Source organism: Pristis pectinata, chromosome 5, assembly GCF_009764475.1.
Source record: "Pristis pectinata isolate sPriPec2 chromosome 5, sPriPec2.1.pri, whole genome shotgun sequence".
Classification (NCBI taxonomy): Eukaryota; Metazoa; Chordata; class Chondrichthyes; order Rhinopristiformes; family Pristidae; genus Pristis; species Pristis pectinata.
Window position 1 is genome coordinate 72,803,840 of NC_067409.1, and position 13,089 is coordinate 72,816,928.

At 42.8% G+C, this 13,089-nt stretch overlaps 1 protein-coding gene across 5 annotated transcripts in view; it reads right to left on the reverse strand.

The window, feature by feature from the left end:
• Nucleotides 1-13,089, reverse strand: part of prpf4bb (pre-mRNA processing factor 4Bb) — a 70,639-nt gene that overhangs the window by 14,532 nt on the left and 43,018 nt on the right. For all 5 annotated transcript variants that reach the window (XR_007956399.1, XR_007956400.1, XR_007956401.1 and 2 more), the window contains exons 9-10: nt 5,977-6,124; nt 975-1,112 (exon numbers count right to left, since the gene is read on the reverse strand). Coding sequence is in view for 1 of the 5 variants with exons in the window: in XM_052016663.1 (XP_051872623.1) it covers nt 975-1,112; nt 5,977-6,124 (286 nt within the window). In the remaining 4 variants the exon portion in view is untranslated. The remainder of the gene's footprint in view (nt 1-974; nt 1,113-5,976; nt 6,125-13,089) is intronic.

Sequence of the window (13,089 nt, forward strand, 5' to 3'; positions counted from 1 at the left end):
TTGTAGATATGGGTGAAGAAATGGCAGATGGAGTTTAATCCGGCCAAATGTGAGGTGTTGCACTTTGGGAGATCTAATGTGAAGGAATAGTACATTTATTAATGGCAAGACCCTTAACACTGTTGATGAGCAGAAGGATCTTGGGGTCCAAGTTCATAGCACCCTGAAAGTGGCTGCAGAGGTTGTTAGGATGGTAAAGAAGCGTATGGTATACTTGCCTTTATTAGTCGTGGCATTGAGTTCAAGAGTCAGGAAGTTGTGTTGTAGCTTTATAAAACTCTGGTTAGGCTGCATTTGGAGCATTGCATTCAATTCTGGTCGCCCCGTTATAGGAAGTATGCGGAGGCTTTGGAGAGGGTGCAGGAGAGGTTTACGAAGATGCTGCCTAGATTAGAGGGCACGTGCTATAAGAAGAGGTTAGACAAACTTGTGTCGTTTTCTATGCAGCAGCAAAGACTGAGGGAAGATCTGATTGAGGTTTATAATACCATATCATGAGGGGCATACAGTGTAGACAGTGGTATCTTCTTCCCAGGGTCAAAATGTCTAATACTAGAGGGCATTCATTTAAGGTGAGGTGGGTAGGTTCAAAGATGATGTATGGGGCAAATTTTGTTTTACACAGTGGTGGGTGCCTGGAATGCACTGACAGGGGTGGTGGTGGAGACAGCGCATTCCAGGAGGCATTCAAGATGCTCTTAGATAGATAGATGAATGTGTAGAGAATGGAGGGATATGGATATTGTGTAGGCAGAAAGGATTAGCTTAGTTACGCATTTAATTACTAGTTTGATTAGTTTGGTACAACATTGTAGGCCAAAGGGCCTGTTCCTGCTGTTCTATGTTCATCTTTACTACCAGGCAAACCAGTTTTTATTTTTCCCCTCCCTGTCTCCACTGCATATTAACCAAGTATTGGTCATCTGTGGGATTGGGCAAGAGATTTATGTTTACGGTATTCAACAGCCAGTTACCTGAGAGGTTCAAAGACTAAGCAGAGATGTTGCTTGTGGTAGAAATGCCTGAAGAGTCTCAGGCAGTGGAACTTGTCATCAGGATCTGCATCATTCAATTTCTTCAGGAACTCCAGCTCTTTCAAACCAGTCTTCTGCCTGCATAATCAAACATACCAAACTTATTTTTATTCAAGGGGAGAAAACTGAATGCCAATAAAGTAAAAAAAAATATTGTTTTGATGCTGCCTACTCAGGCAATGGAGTCAGGGATACATGTAGAAGAGCTTTTAGTGTGAGAGGGAGATTCAGACATGGGCAGAAATTGGCCAAGGCATCTACTAAAGGGCACACATGGATGCTGCGATGACCCCAGAACTGAAAGTCTAGTCAACAGAGGTGATTAAATAACCACTTGCACTACTTCTGCACTTTCAAAATCTGTTATCTCATGGTCTTTACTTAGAATTGGTTATTCACAGCAAGAAATATTCACAAAAGTAATTCAGAATCTAATTCATAAATTACCCCATAGAAGTGTTAATAACGCATTAGTCCACTAATAAAACTTTGGAGAAGCTTTAGCGAAACGGGTGAAATTCCATGGATGTAACATCTGCAAGCAGCATTTGACAAACTACATGTTAACTTACCTATAAGCTTGTGGGATAAAAGGGAATGTAAGTGACTTTAGGGATATGCAGAGTATAGCAGTGCTCAAGTGATCTTGTGAACTTCGGTACATGGTATACATGTTCATGTGCTAGCAAATTAACACTCAGCAACATGATAAATAGAGAGAGAGAAAAAAAAGAGGGAAACTGGGCACTTTGAGGCATTTAAGTTAATAATAAGGGAGGCATAATGTTTAAATTTTAAGAGGGGCCCACTCAAGAAGCTTTATTTGCAAAATTGAGACTTATGGAAGTATAGGATCAGTAGCAGCATAGATAGGAAATTGTCTTAAAGACAAAAGGCAGAGTTATGGCAAACTTGTGTTTTTCCATAAGAGAGAATGGTAGAGTAGTATTCTGCAGGGGTCAGTGCTTAGACTACCTTTTCCTTTAATATACATGTATATGATGTAGACATTGACCTGCAAGGCAAAATTTCCAAATCTGTAGATGGCACTAAGCTTGGAAATATGGTAAACAATAATAGGATAGTAAAAGACTGCAAGGCAACACAGAATGGGCAGACAAGCAGATGAAAATTAGTTGAGAAGTCGGATAAACAATTGAATGAAAATAAACTGCAGGCTATGGAGAAAAAGGAGGAATGGTTCTGATGGGATTTTACTATTAGCAGCCAGCACAGAGTCAATGAGTGGAAAGGCCTACTCTTGTCCCATAACAATTCTATTATTCCACTGATAACACCGTAGCCGACTTCAGGAGAATAGACAAGACTGGGGATATGGGATACTCTATAGCAGTTAGAGTTTCATATACGGATGTGCAAAATGATGCACTTTGGGGAAAATAACATGCAGAGTCATTATTAACTAAACAGTACCTTGAGAGACTAAAGGAGCTGGGGCTTTACTCATTGGAGAGAAGGAGGATGAGGGGAGACATGATAGAAGTATACAAGATATTGAGCGGAATAGATGGAGTGGACAGCCAGCGCCTCTTTCCCAGGGCACCAATGCTCAGAACAAGAGGACATGCTTTAAGGTAATGGGTGGGAAGTTCAAGGGAGATATCAGAGGGAGGTTTTTCACCCAGAGAGTGGTTGGTGCATGGAATGCGCTGCCTGGGGGGGGGGGGTGGAGGAGGCTGATACATTGGACAAGTTCAAGAGATTGCTAGATAAGCATATGGAGGAATTTAAGATAGAGGGATATGTGGGAGGAAGGGGTTAGATAGTCTTAGGTGTGGTTTGAAGGGCAGCACAACAATGGTGGGCCGAAGGGCCTGTATTGTTCTATGGTAATAATTTGATCACAATGCAAGAGCAGACAGACCCAAGGTCACATATCCACATTTCAGAAGAAAATTTAGACAATGCAAGGGATATTTCCTCTTGTAGTATGGTGAACACTTGATCACAAGTACAATGGCATCATGGTTATGTAACTGAAGAATCCAGGGGCCTGGATTAACATTCTGGTAGAACAACTTCCAATCCTACCACAGAAGCTGGGAAGTTTAAATACAGTTAACTGAATAAAAGGAGATCCCTCATTACTACCATCAGGGAAGAAGTACAGGAGCCTGAAGACCCACACTCAATGTTTTAGGAACAGCTTCTTCCCTTCTGCCATCAGATTTCTGAACAGTCCATGAACGTTACCTCATTATTCCTCTTTTGCACTATTTTGTTTTTTCTTTGGTAACTTATAGTAATTTTTATGTCTTGCACTGTACTGCTGCCGCAAAGCAACAAATTTCATGACATATATCAGTGATAATAAACCTGATTCTGATTCTGTCCTTCATAGAGGACTTGAAGTTCATAACGAAGTGAATGACTTTTATTTGGCTTCTAAAATGGGCCCAGAAAGGCACTCTGTTGAACAAAATTGCAACACACAAATAAAATGGACACAGAGGGGCACCCACCCAGTTGACCATGCAAAGTCCTTTTTACTACTATCATTTGGGGCAGCTGCTCTGTAGACAAGTAAGGCTAGGGATATAAATACCATTTTAGCCAACATTCCAAATATGTCCATTACTATGCTGTTCCACCAGCAGCCCAGACTTACTAGAGGTGGTGAACAATCCTCAGCGTGGACTCTGAACCCCATGTAGACCTTTGGCTTCAGGTCAAATACTAGCAACCAAGTTTGGCGATTATTACCTACACAGCTAATGAATCATTATTCTTTGAGGTTTAATGTTACTTAGCAGAAACACAAATAGCAAGGGTATTCAATGAGTAGACTTCAATAGTCATTATTAAGAACAGCTCACTAGCACCCTAAATTTCAGAGTTGGCCAAGGTGAAAAAGATACAGCTGCAGGTGGTGAGAGAACCAAGATGAGTGATAAATTTACAAGCTGTTGCAGATGCATTATCCATAAAAGTATTATTAGGATTGAATACCACATAGCCTTGATGAGACTAAGCCCCAAATGCACAACAAAGTCACCAGTGTGGTGTTACATGGCACTACTATTGTGCTAAATAGGACAGATGAGCTGGGTAATGTTATGAAACCCTTTTCATCAATGGGCCTGGTAGAAATAAAGTTAAGGGGAATCAAAGGGAAAACACTCTGCTGGGTGGAGCCAATAGCTGGCATAAAGGAACACAGCTGTGGTTGTTAGACAGTAACCCCTCAGCCTCTGAAGTGGAGTTCTTCAGTGCCCCATTATCTTCAAAAGCTTCATCAGTGACCTTTCCTCCAACATACAGTCAGAAGTGGGCATGTTCATTGATGGCTGCATTTCATACAGATCCATTTGCAACTCCTCAAACATTCCCCACATGGAACAAGACTTCAGTAACATTCAGGCATGTTCTAAATGGAAAGTAATATTCACTAACTGACAGTTATTATCATCTCCGAGACAGAATCCAACCATCCCTCCCTGATATTCAATGGCATTATCTTCACCTAATCCAATAGAGAACACATTGAACACAAACTGAACCAGGCCAGTCATAGAGTCAGACAGCCTGGAAATCAGGCCCTTTGACCTAACTAGTCAATGCTGACAAAGATGTATGTCCTAGCTAGTCCCATTTGCCTGTGTTTGTTTCAGAACTCTCTAAACCTTTTCTATCCACGTATCTGTCTAAATGTCATTTAAACATTGTAAATGTACCCACCTCTACAGCTTCCTCCATATATCCACCACCCTCTGTGTGGAAAAAGTTTCCCCTCAGTTCCCTTTTCAATCTTTCTCCTCTCACCTTAAACCCACGTCCTCTAGTTTTAGACTCCCCTGCACTGGGAAAAAGACTGTGACCATCCACCTTATCTATGTCTCTCACGTTTTTATAAACTTCTATAAGGTCACCCTTCAGCTTCCTACTCCCCAAGGAAAAAGGTCCCAGCCTATCCAGCCTTATTACTCAAGCCACAAAATTACTGTAGCTACGAGAGGTGGGAAACTGGTATCATGGAATAACTCATATCCTTACTCCCCAAAATATTTCCACTAGTTGCAAGGCTCAAGTCAATAGTGTACAGGAATGAAATTCAATTGCCTGTATCCAACATGACTAAAGAGCTCAGGACTCTCCAGAATAAGGCAGGCTATTTCACTACCAACCAATCTACTTTTTCTATCACTGTGGATCCAGTCAATACCATCAACAAGTTACACTGCAGCAATGCACCAAGATTTTTTTAATAACACCCCCAAAACCCAGAAAATCAACTAAAAAAAGACACGGGTAGCAGGTACAGAGAACAGACCCACCTGTAGGTCACACATGACACCCACCTGGAAACACATCCTGGAACTCTATCTAATAAATGGGGATACCTTCATCAAATGGAGTGCAACAGTTGAAAATAGTGGCTCACCATTAACTTCTCAACAAGAATTAGTAACGGGCATTAACTGTTTGTTTTGACAGCAATATTGATATCCTAGTAAATGAACCATTTATCTTCTTTGGCAGCACCAGTTTCTATGAGCCACATGCAAATAATGAATGTGTTTTTTTTTATAAATGAGATTATAGTCAAACTTTAAAAATAGCGATGGAAATAAAGTCTATTAATCCTAGCATAGGCTGTGTCCCAATATTACCCACCATTATAGTCTGCAGGTCTTAATCAGCAATCAGAAAGGTCAGGGTAGTCTCCTCTGGGTAACTGCCACTGGAAGATCCAAGGAACCACCCTGCTCTGCACAGCTGATTGCCACAGGGAGGCAGTGGGACATCGCTTCATAAAATTCCTACTGTCTGTAAAAGGAAGCTTAACACTTTCTACACTGCCTATGGTCCACTATTGATGCCTTTATATTAATTAAACAAGTCACACTTGGCATAGTAGAATGGTATCATTACTCTGATTAGGATCATGGAACAGCCCAGCTTTAGTCTGGAACTGACTTACATGAGCTCGTTGTTCCTGATGATTTTGACTGCCACCTCCTGGCTAGCTCTTGCCATGTCTCTGGCACGTACAACATTACTGAAAACTCCTTGACCAGTGTAACCATATACACTGTAACGCTTATCCAGAACTTCCCCAATATTTACTCCTGAAAAAAAAAGAACATTTACAAATGGTTATCGCTTAAACAGTGATATTGTATGAAAGCAAGGCAAGAGAATCTTTCCTCAGATGACCGAGGATTATTTATAGTTATCAAATTCAGGGATCTACAAATTTACCTATTATCTAACTGTGCAATATTAGAATTACTTGTCCTGTAATTAGTCTACCAATGCCCTCTCTCCCATATTAGGTCCACCAGTGTCATATTTGCCAAGTTATAAATTCCTACATTTTAAATTTTCCTCCTTTTTAGGAAGCAACTCATTAATTGATGTCAGTGTTAGATCCAGGCTGAATCATGTAGTATACCAAGGGAAATAAATACAAATTCCTGTTATTTGTTAGTGTATTCCCAACAAACATACAAAATGCAAACATTTTATCACATTCACATGATATTTCAACATAGGTTGATTAAACCAGATATAGCAGCCATCGATAACATGGCTTACTGAAGTGATTGGTGAGGTCTTAGTTTAATCCAAGACCTATAAATCTGTTCCACATCCTTGATATCATTTGCGGCAGAGACTTTAGAGCTTCAATGCTCATTACCATGCATGGTCAAATTTAGGTTTGTGCCACAGAGAAGTCACCATGGACTTTTATGTGCCTCCTGGAGGCCAGCCTAATAGCAGTTCTGGCAGGTGCCTGAAAGGTCTCTATTTGCCCCCTCAGTTGGAACTGGTGTTCGACTTGGAGAGCTGAATATGGGAAGAGAAAATAATAAGATCAACAACAGCTTGGAGCAATTCCTCTCACTATCCCCACCCTTCCCCCAAGAGAAAGAACATTACTACTGTCTCTTCTCTATTGCATCTATTAAGGCAAATAAATACAGGCAAATGTTCATTTGCTCACATTTCTGCTGCTAAGGATTGGTGCTGAAACACAAGGACAAACCGTATGGAGAATGCAGCAAATGCACATGCTGGTCAGTCAATCGTCCAGCGGATCGATGGCACAAATGTGGCAGTACACGTGTGCACTGGCCAGCCAATCGCTCGGCAGAGCAACAACGCCCTCTGACGTGCGCAACTCCACTTTTGGCATGGGACTTTGGGGAGTTGCACGCTTTTAAGTCTCCACAGACCTTCTCGTGGATCTACAATTGCAAGTTACTCAGTTTCTGTATTTTGATTAATATGAATCAGTAAAGATGTTTATTCTACCACACCTTTGTCATTCTTGTTCCGTGCACACGTAACAATTGGCGATGAGGATCAAAACATGAATGGCCTCTCTCCTTTAAGCACCCAATCCATTCTGGGCCACAACTATGGCAAAATCAACACCAGAAACCTGGCTACAATGGAAGAAAACCTTCCAGGACTACATCAAACCTCTACCACTTTTAACACCAACGGTGGAGCTGGAGGAAGCTACCAAACTCAAGCTGCTTCACATGCACTTGGGAGAACTTGGGCAAAAATACTTTGACGCTCTGCACTTATAGAACAAAGCTGAATTGGCCAGCGCGTTTGAGGCTTTAGACAACGTTTGGGGGACACAGGATAATGTCTTTATGATATGCTTCAGGTTCTCACAGCTGCGACAGACCCCCGATGAGAATGTAGATGATTTCATCACAAGATTAACTCTGGCTGTGCAGGAATGCAAATACAAGGACATTCAACTGAACAAATTTGAAGAAGCAATGCTTATCCAAACGTTGATTATCAGAGTCTATGATGAGATTACACGTGAGAATCTCCTGTCCGAAAAGCACAACTTGTCCTGGGACAAAGCATGCTCCACAGCTCATCACAAGGAGGCAGTCGAGAGAGACCTTACACAGATTCAACTGACCCCAGCACCACTTATTCAGGCAGTACTGGAGCAAGAGCCCCCTCCGGAAAACATCAATGTTTGCCAGCATTTGCAGACATGCAGCTTCCAGTCAAAATCACGTCAGCCTTCACAGCATCGCTGTGGTGAAAGTCATGTACAGGGGTCTTAAATCATCTGCCGGTTCTGTCAGAAGGTAGGGCACCTCGAGAAGGTGTGCTTTGCAAAGCAACGCACCATGGAAAAGCAACAGAATTCGACCATCAACTCCATGCAAGGAGACGGCCACTGTGAAGAAATGGACACCATCTTCCAAACCCATGAACTGGGCAATCAGAACCAGCCTCCGTACCTGGTTATGCTTAGAGTGGACATCCAGCCTGTGAAATTTGAGCCGTCACCTTGGTATGCGAATCACCTTTACACCGGATTCCAAAACTACAACCTCCAAGCTCGGTGTTTGGCAGCTACACAGGAGACAGCGTCAACGTATGTGGTGTATTCACAGCAGAAGTGATCCACCACGAAGACCTGTCCCACTTACCGGTGCATGTTGTCAGGGGAGGCCAGTGGCCTAATTTGCTGGGCAGAAACTGAATTAAAAACATTCCATCAGTGCTATCCTACATCAATCATATCGGGGGAAGCCCTGCATTGAGTACGCTACTACGAAAGCACCAGCGTGTATTCCAAGCTGAGGCTTTGGGTCAATACCACAGTCTGGTGGCCAAGTTCAAATTTAAGGAGAACTGCCAGCCAAAGTTTTACAAGGCCCACCCGATGCCATATGCTGTGGGCCCCAAAGGTAGAAAAAGAACTAGACCACCTACAGAAAGTGGATGTGACAGAGCCAATACAGTTCTCAGAGTGGGCAGCTCTGATTGTACCCATCCTCAAGTCCAATGGATCAGTGCACATCTGTGGCGACTACAAACTGACCGCAAACCCCGCGACGAGATTGAATGCATATCCACTGCCACGGATCGAGGACTTATTTGCATCCCTATCGGGAGGCCAACAGTTCTCAACGCCTACAATCAGGTCATCCTGGTCGAAGATTCTGGATGAAGATTCTAAGGATGTTACAACAATCAATACACAGAGGCCTGTTTCGGTACAAGTGGCTGCCATTTGGAGTTCTGCGCCATTATCTTATTGATAATTTAGTGAAGTATATTCCTCACATCTGTGCTTACCTTGATATTTTAGTAACTGGTACATCAGAGTCCCATCATCTTGAGACACTAGATAGAGTACTTTCTTGTTTAGAGGACGCCAGCTTTACTCTAAAGAAGGAGAAATGCACATTTTTGGCCAACTCAGTCGATTACCTGGGCTTCAAAGTCAACAAAACAGGTCTCCATCTGCAGGAGCACAAAATCAAAGCCTTAAAAGAGGCTCCATGTCATGAAATGTGATGCAGTTATGCTCATTCCTGGGACTAGTTGCGCATTACAACTATTTTTTTAAAATATCAGCTACAGTGTTAAAGCCCTCATATCGACTACTCCAGAAGGACCAACACCGGGAATGGTCAAGAATTGAGCAACAGGCATTTGAACAAATAAAAACTGCCCTCAGTTCTTCATCCGTTGGTGCATCATGATCCTGAAAAGCCAGTAGTCATGAAATGTGGGGTCGGGGCTGCCCTCCTACATCGAATGCCTTGTGGAACAGAGATCCCTATTGCTTTCGCTTCAAGGACAATGTCTCAGGCGGATACGAATTAGTCACTGCTCGGCTGAGAAGCTCCAGCTATTACGTTTGGCATCAAGCACTTCCATTTATACATATTTGGGTGGCCTCTCTAAATCCACACAGAATATAAGCCTCTTCTAGGCTTAATGGGAGAGACAGGAGGTATCCAACAAATGTCATCACTGAGAATGCAACGATGGGCATTGACCTTATCCATGTACTCCTACATAATGAAGTATACCCCCGGAAACAAAAATGCCATTGCTGACGGCTTAAGCAGATTACCAACTGTCGAGGGCACAGTATCCAGCACCTCTCCATTTGAGGTTGTTCACCTGTTACAAAGCCCAGATGAAACACCAATCAAAAGTCACCTCATTAGGCAGTGGACAGCCATGATCCACTCCTATCACAGGTAAAAAGAGCACTACAGGTTGGTTGGCCCACCAGCCCTTCACCTGAATTTCAACCATTTACAAATTGCCAATATGAACTGAGCCTACAGGATGGCTGCATATTATGGAGCAGTCAAGTAGTGCTTCCCCCTCAAGGCTCCAAGCACATACTCCCGTGATCTCCATGACACTCACCCTGGGGTGGTCAGAATGAAGGCACTTGTGGGAAGCTATGTGTGGTGGCTGAAAATTAACACTGATATTGAGAATATGATGCGCATCTGCCCTATTTGTCAGAAGACACAAAAAGCGTCACCAAAGACCCTCCTCAAACCATGGGCCTGGCCTGATTCTCTGTGGAAGCACAACTATTTAGAACCGTTCTGGGGACATGTTTCTGGTTATTGTGGATGCCCATTTGAAGTGGATAGAGGCGTTACCTACTTTTACACTGTGTTCATCAACAGCTATTATAAACTATGGTCTGTCTTTGCTACATTTGATATTCCGGAAATGCTTGTATCCGATAATGGTCTGGCTTTCATGAGTGCAGAATTTAAGGAGTTTGTAGAGAAGAATGGTATTAGGCACCTGACAACGGCTCCATATCATGCAGCATCAATGGCCTGGCTGCACAAGCAGTGCAAACAATGAAACAAACACAGGGTGACTTGATGATGAAATTAAGCCGTTTCCCTTTTCCATTACCAAATCACCCCAAATGAAATAATGGGCGCCTCCCCTGTTGAATTAATGTTCAAAAGCACCGGATTGGATCTCCTGCTGCCGGCCATCCAGGAATGAATTTGTAGCAAACAAGAGGCCATTAAACAAAAGCACGATACCACACTAGGCCACAAACGTTTGGTGCTGATGACAAGGTCTACATTTGACTCAGGCATGAAGAAAATTGGCAACCAGCCGTCGTCCGATATTGTAATAGTCAAATTGTAGAACTTGAACTGCCAGACGGATGAATTGTCAGGCGACATTTGGATCACCTACACCAGCGAGCCGACGGAGGACCTAGCGAAGCCACAGAAGTGCTCCCTGCCAATGAAGCTACCATTCAAGTAGATGAACCAACGGACACTTCATCAAGAGGGAAGGACCTTCACAGCCCACCAACCTCGGCATCAACTAGTCAGGAAGACATTGAGAGAGAAGCCGCCCCGCTGCGGCGGTCTTCAAGGGTGCTTCAACCAGTCGACCGATACCAGGCAGAATAGTAGCAGAAAAATCTTCTCAATGTTCCCCAACGTTCACCTAACCCATTTTCTTCCCCTGCAGTTGCCCCCTATGGGGGAGGGATGAACCATATGGAGAACGCGGCAAATATGGTGAATGTGCATGCCGGTCAGTCAATCGTCCAGCAGATTGATGGCACGAATGTGGCAGCATGCATGCTCGCGCCTAAATGCATGCACACACTGGCTGGCCAATCGCTTGGCGGAACAATGACGCCCTCTGACGCATGCAACTTCACTTCTGGCATGGGACTTCGGGGACTCGTGCACTTTTAGGTCTTCACAGACCTTCTCGTGGATCTACAATTTTAAGTTGCTCACTTTCTGTATTTTGATTAATAGGAATCAGTAAAGACATTTATTCTACCACACCATTGTTGTTCTTGCTCTGTACATACGTAACAGGTACACCCTTGAAATAGAAAGCGTCTTTGCAGATGAGCATTCCCATAAGCTACTGAATTGGACTCCATATCAATTTGCTGCAGAAACAAAACTAGAAAGGGCAAAAATATCTCGGATATAGAGATGTCAAATTCAGCCAGCTGTATATTAACCCTCTTAGTTTAGAAGGACAATTAGAACTTCAGAACCATTTCTGAAAATTCACTGGCAGTTGTAGGAAATGTACATTGAATAGATCTGTTCAGTTCTTGAAGATCAACAACGCCTCTGTGGCTCAAGTCATCAACAAGGACACTATGAGTAACAGAATCTGAGATAACTACAGAATTTAATGTTCTGCTTGGGTACAGAACAAAATAAGCTCATCTTTGCCAAAACAAAGTCCCAGAATGGAGAGATGTTCCTGCTTCACTCTCCTGCTAAATTGGGGGAAGGCTAATTACAATAGTATTAGGCAGGAAATGGCGAAAGTAGATTGGGAGCCCCACATCTGACTTGGGAGTCTTTTGAAGGCCAATTGATTAGAGTTCAGGACCACCATGTTCCTGTGAGGATGAAAGGTGAGGATGAAAGATAAGGATGGCAAGGTTCAGGAACCTTGTATGACAAGAGATATTGTAAGTTCAGTCAAAAAGAAAAAAGAAGCATGCAAGTTTTAGGAAACTGAAATCAGACAAGGCCCTTGAGGAATATAAAACAAGCAGGATAGAACTTAAACAAGGAATTAGGAGGGCTAAAGGGGGCCATGAAATGTTCTTGGCAAGTAGGATTAAGGAGAATCCCAAGATATTTTTTATGCATCTTAAGGGCAAAGGAGAGGCTAGGGAAAGAGTAGGTTCAATCAAGGATAAAGGAGGGGATTTATATGTTACGTCAGAGCAAGTGGGTGATATCCTTAATGAGTATTTTACATTGGTATTCACCAAGAAGGACATGGATGATGGTGAGATCATGGAGGAATATATTGATATTCTAGGTCTTGTTCATATTAAGGTGGTGTTGTGTGTCTTGAAAAGCATTAATGGGTTAAGTCCCCAGGGTCTGATGGGATCTAAGCTAGGATACTGAGAGAAGCAAGGGAGGAGATTGCTGGAGCCTTGACAAGATGCTAGAAGACTGGAGTACAGCCAAAGTTGTTCCTTTGCCCAAGAAGGACAACAGGAACAAATCAGAAAATTATAGGCCGATGAGCCTTACATCAGTGATAGAGAAATTACTGGAGAAGATTCTTAGGGACAGGATTTATTTACATTTGGAAAAGCATGGACTTATTAGGGATAGTCACCATAGCTTTGTGTGGTCAGTTTTTTTTGAGGAAGTGGCGAAGATGACTAATGAGGGTAGGGCAGTGGATGTTGTCTACATGAACTTTAGTAAAGCATCTTCAGTAAAGACCGGCCAAGATCAAGTTACAT